The 17,257-nt window shown below is 37.9% G+C and overlaps 2 protein-coding genes across 5 annotated transcripts; both read left to right on the top strand.

Moving 5' to 3' along the window:
- Window positions 1-489: 489 nt before the first annotated feature.
- LOC131327131 (uncharacterized) lies at window positions 490-9,052 on the top strand. Of its 4 annotated transcripts, XR_009200199.1 has the most exons (11): window positions 514-755; window positions 2,796-2,915; window positions 2,996-3,104; window positions 3,815-4,066; window positions 4,146-4,258; window positions 4,657-4,721; window positions 5,902-6,149; window positions 6,238-6,391; window positions 7,274-7,314; window positions 7,386-7,573; window positions 8,735-9,052. XR_009200199.1 is itself a non-coding variant. In XM_058360145.1 (10 exons), the coding sequence occupies exons 1-10, from the start codon at window positions 651-653 to the stop codon at window positions 7,517-7,519; spliced, it is 1,341 nt and encodes a 446-aa protein (XP_058216128.1). In that variant the 5' UTR covers window positions 514-650; the 3' UTR covers window positions 7,520-7,828. The 4 variants fall into 4 exon arrangements, 2 of the variants coding, with proteins under 2 accessions (XP_058216129.1, XP_058216128.1); XR_009200200.1 differs by lacking the exon at window positions 7,274-7,314 and having other exon boundaries at window positions 490-755; window positions 6,238-6,378; XM_058360145.1 differs by lacking the exon at window positions 8,735-9,052 and having other exon boundaries at window positions 7,386-7,828.
- A 6,156-nt stretch (window positions 9,053-15,208) lies between these two features.
- On the top strand, window positions 15,209-16,708 carry LOC131326684 (uncharacterized). Its single transcript, XM_058359543.1, has 2 exons — window positions 15,209-16,384; window positions 16,492-16,708. Exons 1-2 carry the CDS (start codon window positions 15,880-15,882, stop codon window positions 16,518-16,520), a joined length of 534 nt encoding a protein of 177 aa, XP_058215526.1. The 5' UTR covers window positions 15,209-15,879; the 3' UTR covers window positions 16,521-16,708.
- Window positions 16,709-17,257: the final 549 nt, after the last annotated feature.

Raw genomic sequence — 17,257 nt, 5'->3', positions numbered from 1 at the left:
TTTTACGATAAAATGAAAAAATAAGTAAGTGAAATGGTAGTTCAATGATAAATATCGTGTAGTCCCCACACATCGCTTCTTAGTTTCGAATTCCATCATCCCATTGGGATCTCTAGATTTATAAGAATAAAGACAAAAAAAAAAACGGAGCGCAGATATTGAATACTCCGTTGGATGGTGTGAAAATTATTTCCAAAATTGCAATACTACATTGTTTTAGAACATAAATCTAAAAATAACTGTGCATAAAACCATTCGATGAACATGCACCCAATCCGGAGTTGTATTGTGTTGTCTCAAAATAAACACAGCAGCATGCAATTGTGCTTCATTTCACCGTTCGTCTCGACAATCAATAGTCCGGATTCAAGTAAAGAAATTTTTTTTCAAGAAGAGTTTATTTAAAATTCAAACCATATTTAGACGGTGAAATCACACGCTGCTGCACTACGTTGTGTTATACTCGGATCGGCCCCCGCTTCCCATTAGGAGTATTTCACACACTTGTAACCCAACCAAAAAGAAAAAGGGGGTCTCTCTTTCTTTCTTTCCCGCCATTTCAATGAATCTGCTGACTTCTCCGCGGCTGATACAAATACCGTAAGAACACACACATACGCACAGAGAAATCATTTCTCTGCTCCACAAAAATGGAGTTTAGCCTGAGTGGGAACGCCCTAAAAACCTTCGCAAGGTGCATCACTTGCCTCGCACGCATTGGCAACGAGCTCGCCATTCAAGCCTCTCCTTCGCAGGTGATCTAACCATCTTTTTCCAATTGTTTACTACTATTTATCTAGTAAATTACCGGATACTAGTGGTTATTGTTCACTCTCCTGTGCAATTCCACGGGTTGCTCATACCTAGGGTTTAAGGGTTTTGGGTAAAAAAAAGCACGCTGTGTATAATTACGCTGTATTTGATTAAACCCCTTTGGTGGTTGAGAAAAATGACGGAAAGTAGATTAGGATTAGAAATTGTAATTGATTGCTAAGTATATGAAAATTCGGAACTGCTAGATCTGTCCTCTAAAAAATAAAGATGGATTATTGACGTATGAAAGTCGTGAATAAACTCCTACAATGTAGGTTAGAAGGTTAGTAACAAGTCTCGAACTCGAGACCTTGGTGGACTTGGAAGAAGCACCCAACCAATTGGGCCAGCTTGCAAGTTCAAGTCATAATAAGTTAGTAGACGCCAAGTCTCGAACTCGAGATCTTGGTGGACTTGGAACAAGCACCCAACCAATTGGGTCCGCTTGCAAGTTCAAGTCATAATAAGTTAGTAGATGCCAAGTACTCGAGACCTTGGTGGACTTGGAACAAGCACCCAACCAATTGGTCCAAGTTGCAAGATTTTTTATTTTATTTTTATCGGCAAACAAATGAATGAGTTTATGGAAAGTAAAGATAGATAGATAGATGGATGGATGGATAGATATATATACCTCCCCATTTTCCCATTTCCCGTTCGAATTACGATGATCCGAGCCGCTCAATGTGTTCAGAACGTGATTTTAAGAGTACCCACGAGGAATCAACAAAAAAAATGACTGGGAAGGGCTTCATTCGAGCAGTTTTTATTTGAACCGTTTGATAAAAAACAAATAAAAACTGCTCGGATAAAGCCTTTCCGGTCTTTTTTTTTTTGTTGATTTTACGCAAGTACCCTTAAAATCATGTTTTAAACCCATTGAGCGGCTTGGATCATCGAAATTCTATCGGAAAATGGAGGTCCTTATTTTATTAAGTTAAGGTGGTCCTTAGAAGAAGGGGACTATATATATATACATACATATGTATATATGGTGACGGTTCAAGGGACACCCAAAATCTCAATCTCATAGTTTCCGATCAAATTTTTATGATCCAAGCCGCTCTATGTGTGCAGAACGTGATTTTAAAGGTGCCCGCGAGAAGTTGGCAAAAAAAATACCGGAAAGTGCTTGTTTTGAGCAGTTTTTAATTGAACCGTTCATTAAATCTTAGCTAAAAACTGCTCAGATCAAGTCTTTTCCGGTCATTTTTTTTTCTAATTTCTCGCGAGTACCCTTAAAATCATATTCTGATCACATTGAGCAGCTCGGATCATCAAAATTTGATCGGGAACTATAGGGTGTTTTTTTGGGTGTCCCTTGAACCGCCCCCTATATGGTGATTGGAGTGTTTGTGAACAGTGACACTCTCTATATGCACGTTTTGTTGGAAAATGGTTTGTTAAGTCTCTAAAATAGCGATGTAGGTTGGAGATGTTCATGAAGGTCATTTTTTCCTTGATAACCAAAACACGTATACACAGCAGACAATCGTCTTCCTATTGTTTCTGTTATTTTCTTAGCACCAAACATGGGGCTAATCAGATCGCCTATGTCGTACCTATGACATCAGGGGAAGTAATGAATTTGTTGATAGAAATACTTGGGAAAATGGGGACACCTTGTTTAGTTTTTTAATATTATGCTATTCATTTCATTTATTTCAGAATTGAATATATTTCTTTTGTTACGGCTGGACAGTTGTCATGAAACTCGTTTGCTAAGGTAAAGAAGTTAGGGGGGAATCCTCAAAAGTTAACTAATCAACTATTTCTTTAGCTGTTTTAGTTTAATGTTCTGTTTGTCTGTTTTGTTTTGAAAATTTAGAATTGGAATATCGCTAAAAGGTTTTTTTTTTTTTGTGTGTTGAAGGATTATCCATTTTGTTTAGCTATTTGAGCTTTACTTGCTTGTAGGATATGTTCTGTCCTAGACATTTTTACTATTTGTCTCTTTAAAAAAATTGTCTTCATGCTTGCAGCTTGCTTGCCACACACTCAACTCATCGAGATCTGCATATCAGTCTATTACATTCAAACCTGATTTTTTTGATGCCTATACAATCTCCGGTACACAAGTGCAATGTAGTGTGCTTTTGAAGGTGCGGTTCTATGGTCTATGTTTCTTTGAATTGCATTGATTGTGTAATTTGATTTTTTGTTCCAACTGTGATGTATATAGGCCATTTGTTCTGTTCTTAGGACACCTCTTACAAGTGTCGATCATTTAAGTGTGTTGTTGCCTGATCGCGATGCATCAAAAGTGCAGTGGACTTTAGACTGCTTTAATGGTACGTTGTTGATCACACTTCTCTTGTCTTGCTGTTCTACTGTATCCTGGTTACATAAGGGATATATTCTAGATGCGCAAGTACGTCTGGGAATACTCATTACATTGTTGTACAATGTACAGTCACTTATAACTCCAATTCCATTGATTAAGTAGCGGGTTTCCGGACATTCTGGACAAGATTTATTCATCAGCTCGTAAATAATCCAGTACAACATCAACTATGTCATTGAAGGTCTAGAGAGAGAGAGAGAGAGAGAGAGAGAGAGAGAGAGAGAGAGAGAGAGAGAGAGAGAGAGAGAGAGAGAGAGAGAGAGAGAGAGAGAGAGAGAGGATGGATGGATTTGTCCTTTGTTGGAATGGACATGGCACCATCCACTATGGAATTATATTTTGTGCCACCAGCCAAAATAGCTAATACATCTGTACTGTTTGCCTGAGATTGTTCATGTTGGATAGTGACTGAAAGCTTCATAACTTGGACGCCTTCAATGTTTAAGCATTATCATTTTAGTCTTCCAGCTTTTCATTTTACAGTATCATTTAGTAATATATTGTGGATTGGGCAAACAATGAACCCAAATTAGCATTTGACACTTGTTCCAGATGCATATTGGCAGAATAGTATGAACTTTAGATGGAATATATTCCTTTTACCTTTCAATTTGATTTGGGTTGCTTGTGAAATGCTTTTCGGTGAACATATTGCAGGTGTAAGGAAAGCCTATTGGATTACTTGCAACGTTGAACCCGACATACAATACCTTTCTCTTGATAGGAGTAAGATTCCGAGCAGCTTTGTGGTGAGACCTCGTGATCTGAACAGATTGCTGGGTAATTTCCAGTCAAACCTTCAGGAGATAACTATTATTGCAACAGAACCCACATCCTCACCTTCTGATGCGGCAAGTGAAATTGGAGGGAAAGCTGTTGAACTAAGAAGTTACATAGACCCAACCAAAGGTGAATCAGGTTATCATCATTTTCTGTATGTTGAACTTGGCTTATGTAGATACTTCATTCTTGAATTTATCAATTGTAGAGAATGAATCATCGCTACACACTCAGCTATGGATAGATCCAACTGAAGAGTTTGTGCAATATACTCACACTGGGGACCCTGTTGATGTTACATTCGGTGTGAAGGAATTGAAGGTATAGTTAACGACTGTTTAGAATCCACTTAACTTGAATTTTATTACCGCATCAGTAAAATTTCACCGCTCAATATTCAACTAAGTTTTATCCCCAAAATGATTTACTCCACTTAACTTGAATTTTATTACTACATGAGTATTCAATTTTATAGCTTTATGACGTGCTGCTGTGCATAATCATTATCACCACTATTTTGATTATGGTTGGTGCATGTAGTTTTGATGGTTCAATAAATTCGCAAGCCGCTCCTTGTTACGCAAGTAATCGATTCATTTTGATTAGTGGAGCAGTTTCTGATATTGTTTCTGATAATTCATGAGTTTCATGATTTTCTTTCTTTTAGGCGTCTGACGTTTGTCATCCTCTTTGACATTCTGTTCATTCCTCATTTTCAGGCGTTTTTCTCTTTTTGTGAAGGTTGTGAAGTTGACATCCATCTATTTTTTGAGAAGGCTGGCGAGTATGCTACTTCTACTACCTGTATCATTTAGATTTAGTATCTCAGTATCAGGGCATGTGTGTAGAGGGTTATCTTTCATCCTTTCTGATGCTGGATGGAAGTATTCCTTTGCCATGGCAACCAACTCCATTTGTTTTTGTTTGTCTTGTTCTTACTTGCTTTTGTTTAGTTTATATTTGTTTATCTCATTAGTTAATATTTTTTTCCTCTTGTTACTAAATATTCCTACTCATATACTTTCAGATGCACGGCAGTCTAACCCAGGCTGGGTCATCAATGTAATTTTGGTTATGGTTCTTTGCACATCACATTCTGTATCTAAGATAATAAGTGTGATGAATTGCACCCAATATGGCTTCATGTTTCCATTGTCTCAAGAGTATTCAAAGTTAATCTGATCAATTGAGTGACGCATTCAAATATTAGTCAATCTTTTATAGCTATTTCAGAGATGATTTTAGCCTCTCAGTTTGTTGTCTTAGATTGGACTGTCTATCGATTCAAAATAAACATGATTAGGCAATTGTTAGCAGTTTAGCACGCCTTGAATTTTTGGGATTATCTAATCTGTGGTTCTGTGGGTGACATCCAGATGGCTTTTATATGGAGGAACAACCAAACAATAAAATTGTTGCAGTGTTACCAGAACATTCCTGTACCCTACTGATTTCATTTTGGAACACGAGTGTGTTCTGAAACATGGTACAACTCCATTGCAAACCATTGAATTTAATGATCCTAAAACTTTGTTAGGAGAAAATACCAGTGTGATAGACTAATATCTAGTGATAGTGAAGCTTTGGCAAGGCAAAGAGTAAGCAATTGATTATATTACTGTCGAAAACGTGTTTTACCTGTGTGATTTCAAAACACAGAATTATGTATTGTCGAATCTTTAATGCTCAAAAGAAGTACATCGTAATGGTGTAGTCTTGAGATGCCTCCCCCTATCATACTACATTTTTGGGCATTTGGTGTACCATGTTCGCATTCCTCGTACCAGAATGATAAATGAATTGTCTGTGTCAGCTATTTTTGGGTCACCTTTATTTTTTCTGCTGTTGGCAGAGGATTTTTGGCCTTCCAAATCTGATTATGGTCTCAAAGGAAAAAGAAATCTGATTATGGTATCGTATTATTTTTTTCTCTTCAAATCTGAAACCTTGCATTGGGGGAACAGGCCTATTCTAATGGCACCAAAATTCGGTCTAGATGATGGCTCCACTTCAAACTTCGATACTACGCTTGTTCTTGCAACAATGCTTACATCGCAGCTGCATGAAGGAAATACCTCAGAACCTCCACCTCCCGCTGCTACAATGCATGGCCAAGCTGGTCATGGAACAGGGTCCCAAGCAAAAGAGAGACCAAGAGGGAGTGTGTCCGATCATCCATCTGATCACACCAGAATTTGGTCAGATATCTCAGGTACGCTTTAATTATCATTTAAATATCAACAGGATATTAATATATTATCCATCCTAGACTTTTCTAACTCCAGGTTTAAGTCTAACAGGAAGTGGGGCCAAAAGTGGTAATGGTGTGGAAGAAAGGCATGCTGAAGGGGGCAGGAATCCAGTTAATGAACGGGTGGAGATTCAGAGGATTAGTGAAATGCATATTTCTAATGCTCAGCCCGCCATGGGAAATGTGGCAGGTGTTCCTAATTCGTATCTTTTGTTTTTTCTTTTGAGAAAACTTCCAAATTCGTATCCCAATATCTCCAGTTTTGCTTGTGTGTCCAAGTCTTATAAGCGAAATTCTTTGCAATTATATGTTTGTTATGTTTTGCTGAAAGAATTAAACTTCACTAGAGCCTTGATTTTCACATGCAAGGAGGTGAGAAGGCCCTCCTGATGCTTCAAAAGTATAACTTCTTCGTTTTCCTTCAAATTTAAATTTCCTTTACTGAAAAAAGTGAAGTACTTTACCTATGTATGCTTCAAGACTCTTTATTTCTGCACAAAGAAGTTAAGGATCGAGGGAATCCCAATGCATCATGTGTGTGCTTTGTTTGCATCAGTACTTGAGGTGTGATTTCTCTAAGAGTGTGGCTTTAGAACAGAGTTCCAAGTGTTTTCCATAAGAAAGTTCAAATAATGTTGTCTTACCCTTGTGAAAACTATACAAAATCAATCTGGACAATGCCGACTTAAAAATTAAGGATTTGTAATTTATAGCCTGGTATGCTGTAGGAAGAGCAGATGGTCATCGAGTCTACTGGTTTAAGCTTCTAAATTTCACCATTTGGTGCCTGTAAAAGTAGACTAGACTACAGAGCTAGACCTGTGAAATGCCATACAAAACAAATAAGATAGCAAGGGTGTTGATGACAGTAACCATTCCCAAGAAACGCGCAGCTCAACTTAGAACTATGACTGTTGACCCTAGTACAAACTCCATCTATTTGGCTTTCATGGCTGTATGACTTCTTAATTAAGACTGAAGCAGCTTCAACTTTCAACCTGTTTGTGTATATCCGGCTATTCAAATGTACTCCATGAATCTAGCTGAAAGGAATATGAAGTAGTTTTCTTGGCTGAATGTATTAGCTGCCATACGATGGAAACAGATCGTGCACAAGAACCTCAAGGTTGTCCAAGAATGCTTATTTTTTGGTTTTTTTGTTAGTCCTGCTATTAAGTGATGTCTTTCTGGTTTCAGAAAGGGCAGACATAGCCGGTCATGGTTTATCACAACACCATCCTAGTAACTGGGTAGATGCTGGAGAGGAGGAAGATGAAGGGGACGAGGCTGAACTGTGTGTCCAGTCAACGCCACCCTACAATGAAGAATGATATGGATCATAACTATTTCTTGGTCCAAAGCAAGGATGACTGCTATATTCTGTTGTAAGTTCTTTTGCTATTGAATCCTTCATGTTTTCCATTCTGTTGGAAGAAACTTCATGGGTATGGCATGCTGTTTGCAACTGAAGTAGGTATTATTGTGTGGAACCAACATTTTAGTAAGATGGCCATTTATGTGCTGCTTATAGGTATTCTTTTGACAAAAGTTGGGCTTTTCAGTTTTATTGGACGGAACCGCTTAAAAGGTTTGAAGTGTAGAGTCTACTACTTACCAGTAAAATGAGGGCTTGTTTTCCATTTCTTACTTTTATGTCATGTTGTTATTATCACAATCTAGAATCAGGCAAAGTGGGATGCTGTTGAGGAGAATTGGACCTAATTTCTCAGTACTTTGTCCTTTATTCTACTAGAAGGTGCTTTTCAGAAATTTTCTAATGCCCTACAATGAGGAATAATTTTATGCACTTGAGATCAGAGATTTGCTGATGAGTATTGCGATGTCAGAGACTTAAGATCTCAAATTGCCTTGTATGCTCACCACCTGAACTGGCTTGGCTTTACTTCTAATTGGTTTAGTAGGGCTTGGGAGGTATTATGGTGTTCTCTCAGAAATCAGAATACAAGTACACTCCACAATGTCAGATTTCAGTTATCTTCTCTTTGCAAAATTGGAAAGTACCAAGTTCAAAATTTCAGAAGATATGCTCTTGCTTTCCTTGATGCTTTGCTAGTGTTGTGGGGAAGCGTGAACAAACAGAGAAATCAAATCAAGCCGACACATCACAGTTAGAATATGGATCTGCTAAAGATTATGAAGGGATCTGCAAAGGAAAGCTAATTGGAGTACTTTTCTTTAGGCTCCTTTCCTTTATATTTTCATTTGCCATGGGCCCATGGTAAACCTTCACATATCCATGATCCAAACACAATCTGAAGTTTAGTTTCTGGACGTAACATGTTAAGTGCTGTCATGCCACTCTCTAGACATTTCCCGTGTCATGAACAGTACATGACAGAGAGCTAGAGCTCAAGATAGCTCCCTGCCCTTTTTTATCACAAGCTGAATGTAGAGACACGTTCGAGGTTGTCAGAGTTAGTTTTTTACACATCAGTTCCTAAAAATTTTATCCATGGGATTTATGCAGCAGTTATACAACTATGAATTGAATCTCACCCGGTTCCTTCTCTTTGATCTCTTTGCAGTTAGTTCGTGCCCTGTGCAAAGTTACTTAATGGCTCTGGATGGTTACCGGATGACCTTAAACAACCCAAACAACCAATTATGCACTGGTGCTATGGAGCAAGAGGAAGCTGGAAAGTTTATTTGTATCAACGCTAGAATACTTAGTCAGTTAGATTTTAGCTTAATATTTAGTGTGACAACCACCCAAGTGACTTTCCTGGACTTCTCCGAAGAGAAATGCGGGCAGTGTGGGGGTTGAGGTATTCTTATGAAGATAATGAACCAGGAAGAATTGAGATACTAGTTGAAAATGGGTGGGTATAAATTGTTTAAATGAATGTGTAAGCTTGTTAGGTGACATAGCTCCCTTCAGAAATTTAAGTGGGTTTCTTAGACGGAGCCTACAACAATGATTGGAATCGTTTATTTTGCAGACATCGTTCCATATGTCATCCACATGATAAATTACATTGATCAAACATCGATAGGTACGTGAGCAAAACATAAATTAGCTCGATCAAACATCTATAGGTACGTGAGCAAAACATAATTGTACAGGAAAAAAATTAGGCAATTGAAGTTTCAAATTACTGTACTTTTTGTCATCCCGTTTTCCTTGCGCAAATATGTTTTGTTTAAGTACTTGTTGATGTTCGATCAAGCTTATTCTTTAAAAGATGGCATACTCGACGAGCTTTACAAAATGGACAATTTTAATCATTGTTGAAGGCGCAGGAGAGACCCACAAAGTCCCAAAACTTGACCGGACCAAAGAAAAACTGGATTCGTTGAGCATGGAACTCCCGTGTAAATGCGCGGGGACCAAAATTAAGGTCCCATGCGTCTTACTGATGTATAAGAAGATGTTAAGTACTGAAGAAAAAAAAATACTGATTTGGATTTTATTTCTATAAAATCAATTCGAGGGATCAATTGAACGGTGCCGATATCTTTTTAACTAGTAATGTTGGATCTTCGACGATCAGAAAGAGAGAGCCGCGGGCAAACCTACGACGGGCCCGTTCTGCTTTTTCGAATAAGTATTTAAAAAATAGACTTATTTTCAAGCATAAAAATAATGAACTTATAAAAATATTTTTTTTTAATTTTTTTACAAGGTTTGATAGATCTCATCGAAATTTATTAAACAAGACCTATATTGCATTTTTTTTTTATTTCAGTAAACCTAATTATTTTTAAGCTTGAAAATTACAAATAAATACTTATTTTGTTAAGGGGGAATCTGGAACACATCAAGTTCCTTTTATTTTCGAGAAAATACTTTCATATTTGATATTTCTCACTAGTGGTGATTTAGGGGCGGAGCCAGGATTCAGACGCAGGGGTGGCACCGTTCAATGAAAATCTAATTACATGTTATGCGAAAAAATATGAAAAAAAAAAAGTGTGAAGTCGTATAATTAGGTTATGTCGTGGTCTTTTTTACAGTATTTGTATAAAGTATTAATTAGTTTCTTTAATACCCGTAAATGAGAGGTACTGCATTGATAAAGCCCAATGGCACTTATACAACGAAATTCATTATAGATAACTTGGACAAAGCCAAACTAATTATCTAACTAATACATAATGAGAAAAAACGAGGCGATTGATGTCTTTCATCTCTAGCCGAGGCATCGCCTGACGCACCTTCTGCTAAGCGAAAAATTCATATATCCTATAGCAGTCACAAAAAGAGATACATTGCTAGCCAAGAAAAAAAGACAACAAGAATCCAGACGACCAGATGAACTTCGACAAAAAATGAACACACTAATGAATTTCTAACAAATCACCAATAGATGTATACTAATCTTCTTGATCCCGAACAGTAAACAAATCGCTCAAACTTCCCACAAACTTCTTTCTTGGAGGCTCAACCGAAACAGTCATCATCTTGGGCATGGCAGAGCATTTTATCAAGTAAAGAGGTTATTGAAAGGGGCTGGCAGTGAAGGATTGGCTCTGGCAATAAGGCAAAAATTTGGGAGGACCCATGGCTCCCCGACGCAAACTACCCCAAAATTCTGACACCAAAACCGAGCATTAATAATTGGAGTTTTGTTGGCGACTTGGTGGACCAGAGCAGAATGGTATGGAATAAGCAAGTGGTGGAGGAGGTCTTTGTGCAAAGAGATGTTAAGCTGATTCTAAGTGTACCCCTGAGTACTACAGGACTCGCGGATAAGTATATTTGGAAAGGTACCAGTTCCGGACAGTTTACAGTGAAATCAGCGTATATTATAGCAAAAGATCATGTACAGCTGAGAAGGGCAACACGGTGCGGTGGCCAAATCAGTGGTGGGGAAGAGGATACCGATATATGGAAAAAGGTATGGCATATGAGGGCATCGGCAAAGATTAAGATGTTCTTATGGCGATGTTTGCATGATATTGTTCCAGTTAATAGGGCCTTAACACAACGTCATCTGCCAGTTGATCCGATCTGTTCTCTTTGTGGAATGGCAAAGGAAACACCTTCTCATATGCTACTTAACTGTGATAGAGCCTCAAAAGTTTGGGTGTTGTTTCCTTTTCGGCTACGACCTGAGCTAATGGGCAATGTGCAGATACGGGACATATGGAAAAGGGTAGGAAATATGACCTTTGGTGGATCGAGACGGGAAGCTTTGGGCCTATTCGCAATTATTGGTTGGCATATTTGGACAGCCAGGAATTAGTGGGTTTTCAAGAATGTTTGGAAGCTGGAAACAAGGATTTTGGAAGAGGCGGTAGCAGAGTTCAATCTATTTCTACAGGCTACGGAGAATGGACATCAGAAGCTACAAAGGGATGAATCGATAAACAGGTGTCTTTGGAAACCACCGGAACCTGGCTTCTTGAAGATTAATGTGGATGGGGCTTTCGCCGATAGGACGCGCAAAGGAGGTGTGGGAGTGGTGATTCATGACCATGAAGGAAGATTGTTGGGTGCTATGGCTGTGCCAATTCCAAACAGATCATCTGCAGAAATTGTGGAGGCCGAGGGATTTCGGATGGCTTTGGATTGTTCTATTTGCTTGACTGGAAAATCCTATGTGGTGGAGGGTGATGCACAAGCGGTGATCAATATGTTGCAAGGCAAGAGTCAGATTAAAGCATGCCTGGAAGTTATTGTTGAGGATACTTTATCATTTCTTTGTCGTTTTTCGTCTTGTTCTTTTCAATTTGTTCCCCGTAACGGTAATAGGGTGGCTAATGCTATAGCCAAATATGCCCGATCTTTAGATTCCCCGTTAACTTGGCAAGGAAATTTTCCGAGTTGGGTTCATAGGGAAGCTACTTTTGATGCTTCATCTTTGCATTAATAAAAATACCATTATCGATTGGGAAAAAAAAAATGCGAACTTTATTACTTTCACAAGGAGAGGCAAATTTATGTGTTCAAATGGGTCATGACAAAATTTAATTTAATTTCCAAATTGGTCACGTTCCTTTCCAATTTGGGGGGGGGGGGGGGGGGGGGAGGCGGGGGGAACTACAAATCTTATAAGAACTTGTGCAACAAATGAGAGAGAGAGAGAGAAAGAGAGAGGGAAACACACATAGGGTGCCAGGGGTTTCAAACCCTTGAGCAAGGAACCATACAACAGAATACTTTGCCACTCTGCCGTGTTAGCAATTTTCTGTTGGTGGGCCAACATAATCATAAAATTAAACATTGTATGTTGTCAAATAAGGCTTAAGTGATGTCGGTATTACCCATAAGGTTGTAATCATTTAATTAATGTGACCCGGGTAATGGACACGTCTCTATTAGCACGTATTTGGTTCATATCACGTGCGCTAAGTGGTGCGGGCTAATATTATATGTAGAGACCAATAAAGGGCCTAATATGGTTTCATCTATTATGATGGGCTATGATGGAACCAAGGCTTATAAATACGTGGTCAAGGTCCCCACTCCAACCCTAGCCTTTTTTCTCATACCATCCCATCGTGTGTGAGACTAAGATCAAGATCAAGAGAAGGGTTTTGGAGGAGGAAAGGAAGACGAATAACCACACAATAAGGTTTTCATCCTCCATGGTGACAGATACGCATCCGGTATAATTATTTTCTTCAATGGTTTGATATGAGATCTTGGGTTTAGGGTTTCTTATGAAATCCTACAAGTGGTATCAGAGCCCCTTGTCAGATTATTGAGGAAAATATTAATTTTTCTCTTCGGTTCATTGAACGAGTTAATGTTGGTCATATTTACAGTAGCTACACGACGTATTTGTTGCTTTGGCTGCTACGGACTGTTTTCGTTTATCAATAACTCATACTTCCGCAAGTTTTCGAGGCCTGATTGGTCTTTTACACCTTTTATGCATAGACCGTGATTATGTACTAATACTCCGTAAGAGCATTCGCAATGGAAATAATCAAAATCAATAATCAAAATGCGCCACGTCAGCATTTGATTATTCATTTAGTTCATAATCAAACTTAACAAACTTTACCTCTACATTGGTTATTTTTGCATCCCTATAAAAAAGCCTCCCACAATACGCAATGCACCTATGTCCAATTACAAATGAGTTCTAATCACGCACGCGATTACACCAAATTATTCTTCTCGATGAGACGATTCTAATGTGGGGTGTTTTTTAGTTTTGAATTTGGTTATTGGGTTTGATTATTGAGTTTTGGTTATTAGTAAAAGTTGTTAAGTTTGGTAATGGAATGGGTGGAATTTGGTTATTTGCTAAAAGACTTATAACTTTGCTTATTACAATGTGAGGTGTTTTTTTAGCATTATTATTAAGTTTGCTTATCCATACCAATTTACTTATTACAATGTGGATGCTCTCTAATATTCAATTTTGTTTCCGTTGTTTTGCGTGTGATCCATGGCGATAGTTTGTTTGCCTTAAACAAATGGGAACAAAAACCTTATTTTATTAACACTCTCGATGCGGAATAATAATTGAAGCCATCTTTAACCGTTCGTGTATGAAGGCTACTGTTACTTGTGATATTGGTACCTTGGTGTACAATTTCATGGCCACATCAGGAATACTTGTTTTGACAAGGAAAATTTACTTTGGGGCATAAAGTTTATTATTTCGCAACTCATATCCGATGCTTAAGAAAATTAAAGTGATATGCCGCCAAAGTGGTCTGTCATTGAGATTTTCTCAGGTTGAAGGTAAAAGTTTTGAGTTGCATAAGGTTACGTTTGGATCCATGCAGGTAGTGATCGGCCCAGAGGAAGGTTATTATTCGGCCGGATTTTAAACGGTATAAGGTAGTTGATTTTGAAATTATGAGGAAGAGTTCAATTTACTCCTAGAGGGGGGGTGAATAGGAGTTTTGTTAAAAAATTACCAATTTGAATAAAGATTAACAGATTAAAAAATAATATAGATGAACGGGTTGATTATCGATTAATCCAAACATAAACTCAAGTAGTGCAGTAAAATAAAATTGCTACAAGAGACGCACGATTTACGTGGAAAAACTTAGGATCCTAAATAACTCTAAGCCAAAACCACGGCCTAATACTACTGCTTTATTCTATTAATCGAAAAGAAGTACAGATTGCGAAATAGCAAAAACCTTACCCAATCCTTTATCTATTCTCGTCAATCTCCGATGCTCCCAAAGCTTCTTCAAGATCCAATAGATCCACCACGGACTTCACGCCCGATCTCCGGATTCAACCGGCTCCGAATCAATCTCCAAAAGATTCAGCCTCAGTAGCAAACGGCACCAAACCACGAACAATGAATGGATGTATGATATGATATGATGTGTAGCGTGATCTCGACAGACCCCAAAATCGTTCAAATAAATGCAAGATGCAAGAACGAAAAAGAAAGAGGAAAAATATGGGAGGTAATGAAAACTGTCACTCTCTCCTCCTACGGACGTCGTGCACCACTTTCTTTCTTTTTCGGAAGCAAAAACTCTCACCTCTGTCTATAGTTTATTCTCCGTGCTCGTCCGACGTAAAGGGTCTATAGACATGCGTGCTAGATGCAAGAACGAAAAAAAAGGATTGCTGCCAAACAAAAACAATCTCTCTCGGGCGCTGTCTTCTTCTATGGATGATTAACCCCTTTTATATTCATATTTGCTCTCAAACGAAAATCTTTTAATGATGCAAATATGGAAAGCAAATTGTCACAGAATTTTTTGGAAAGGCAACCGTGCAATATTATTCTTTTTGTTTTACTGCTCTAGAAAGAACCTCTCGTAATGATAATGATATATATAGGGAAAACGAATTTTTTCCGGAAAGATTTACCGGAAAGAAAAACGTGCATGAATAAATTTCTAATCTTGGAAATAATATGCATGATGTGCTGTGTAATAATTTTACCTTTCACGCAATTGGCTCGATTCCGTAGCGGTCAACTTGACACAGATAATGGGAGGAGTATCGTGCGAGAAACTACCCCCTAAGAACCTACCCATTATAATTAAACAGAGTCGATATAATTAAGACACCAATGAAGGTTTTGAACAACCCCAGAAAGTGCCAAAATATCTAACAAATTTTTTGAATAATATAGTTCTAGAATTTGCCTATGCGCTCAATAGTCGGCCCAAAGGAAGACTTTTGATTGGCCAGGCTCAGTTTATATTGTTCATATTAACTAGCCTTATTGGTGAGAAGACCATTTGCATGTTGTAATTACTGTCCAAAGACTTGGTTATGATGATGCGTTAGGTTTCTCGAAAGGGCCCACCATTACAGACACAAATATCAAATTTTATTCTATTTGTCTAATTGTTTGCCCCTACAATTAGACCAAATTTTGCATGATAATTATACTCAGGTTTTCTTATTTTTATCATTGCACTAAAGTAGATGGATATTTGTTAACTGTGAGCTTTTCTTTTATGATGTTATAGTGAATGCATCTTCTATATCTGCCAATTTGAACAACATTCCAGTTCTTACGGGTTCCAATTTTGCAAAATGGAAAGGGCATGTTACAATCGTTCTTGGGTGTATGGATTTGAATTATGCACTACGTGTTGAAGAGCCTCCTAAACTCACTGATAAGAGTACAGCTGATGAATGGTTAACCTATGAAAAGTGGGAGCGCTCTAACCGTATGAGTCTTATGATAATAAAGCACTCTATCTCTGAGACTATTCGAGGTGCAATGCCTGAGGAAGAGAATGCCAAGAAATTCCTAAGCCAAATTGCAGACCGATTTGTTGCATGGAAAAGGTGGAGGCATGTACGCTTCTTAGCAAACTTGTCACCATGCGGTATAATGGCAAAGGAAATATAAGGGAGTACATTATGGAAATGTCCAATATTGTTGCAAAGATGAAAGCACTAAAGTTAGAATTCTCTGAAGACATCCTTGTGTTCCTCGTTTTGATTTCACTTCCTACACAATTTGGTCCCTTCAAAATCAATTATAATACTCAAAGGGAGAAATGGACTCTTAATGAGCTCATTGCTCAATGTGTGCAAGAGGAAGAAAGGATGAAACAAGAAAGGACAGAAAGTGCTCACTTGGCTACTCATTCTCATGGCTATTCAGGCACTAAGAAAAGAAAATTAAACCCTAAGGCTAATGGAACTGCAGATGTTGGGACTTCACAGACAACTTTGCAACAGATTCAAGATAAAGGTGTTCACTGTTTCTTTTGCAAAAAGGTTGTCGGTCATGTGAAGAAGGATTGTCCCAAATATCACAAGTGGCTCGCAAAGAAAGGTAATCAATTTTGTTTTGTTTGCTTTGAATTTAATTTAGCTGAAGTACCACCCAACACTTGGTGGATAGATACGGGTGCAACTATTCACGTAAGTGTGTCCATGTAGGGTTGTCTAAAGAGTCGAACACCCAGTGATGCTGAAAGTTTCATTTATATGGGAGATGACAATAAAGTTCGTGTTGAGGCAATAAGAGTCTATAGACTTAAATTAGAATCTAGTTTTTTATTTGAATTTGGATGAGACTGTTTATGTACCGTCATTTAGACGGAATTTGATTTTTGTTTCTTTTTGGACAAATCCGGTTATACTTGTTCATTTGGTAACGAAAGTTTTTTTTTAAATTTAAATATTATTAGCATTGGATATCTAGTTGATAGTCTATACAGGTTAGACTTGGATACCTCTCACTTAAAATTTAAATGAAACTTTGCATGTTGACAAATATGGTACGAAGTGAAAATTAATTAATTGGTACCAAAAGAAGTTCAGACGTTTTCGAAGTGATGCATACTATTTTTTGTGGTCCATTCCCTACGGCTTCTTGGAATGGTCAATGGTATTTTATCACTTTTACAGATGACTATTCTCGTTATGGTGTATGGTATCTAATTTTTCCTTTACCAGATTCTTTTTGGGGAGAAGCCTTAAAGACTGCAGTTTATATCTTTTATTGAGCACCTAGTAAAGTAGTAGCTAAAACCCCATACGATTTGTGGACTGGAAAAAAGCTTAGTCTTAGGCATTTCCATGTCTGGGGTTGTCCAACTGAGGCTAGGCCTTATAGGCCTAACAAAGAAAGGTGGACTCAAGAACTGTTAGCTGCTGTTTTATTGGATACTCAAAAAGATCAATGGGTTTTAAGTTTTATTGT

The sequence above is a fragment of the Rhododendron vialii genome, chromosome 5a, assembly GCF_030253575.1.
Source record: "Rhododendron vialii isolate Sample 1 chromosome 5a, ASM3025357v1".
Lineage (NCBI taxonomy): Eukaryota > Viridiplantae > Streptophyta > Magnoliopsida > Ericales > Ericaceae > Rhododendron > Rhododendron vialii.
This window is presented reverse-complemented; position numbering and strand designations above follow the sequence as displayed.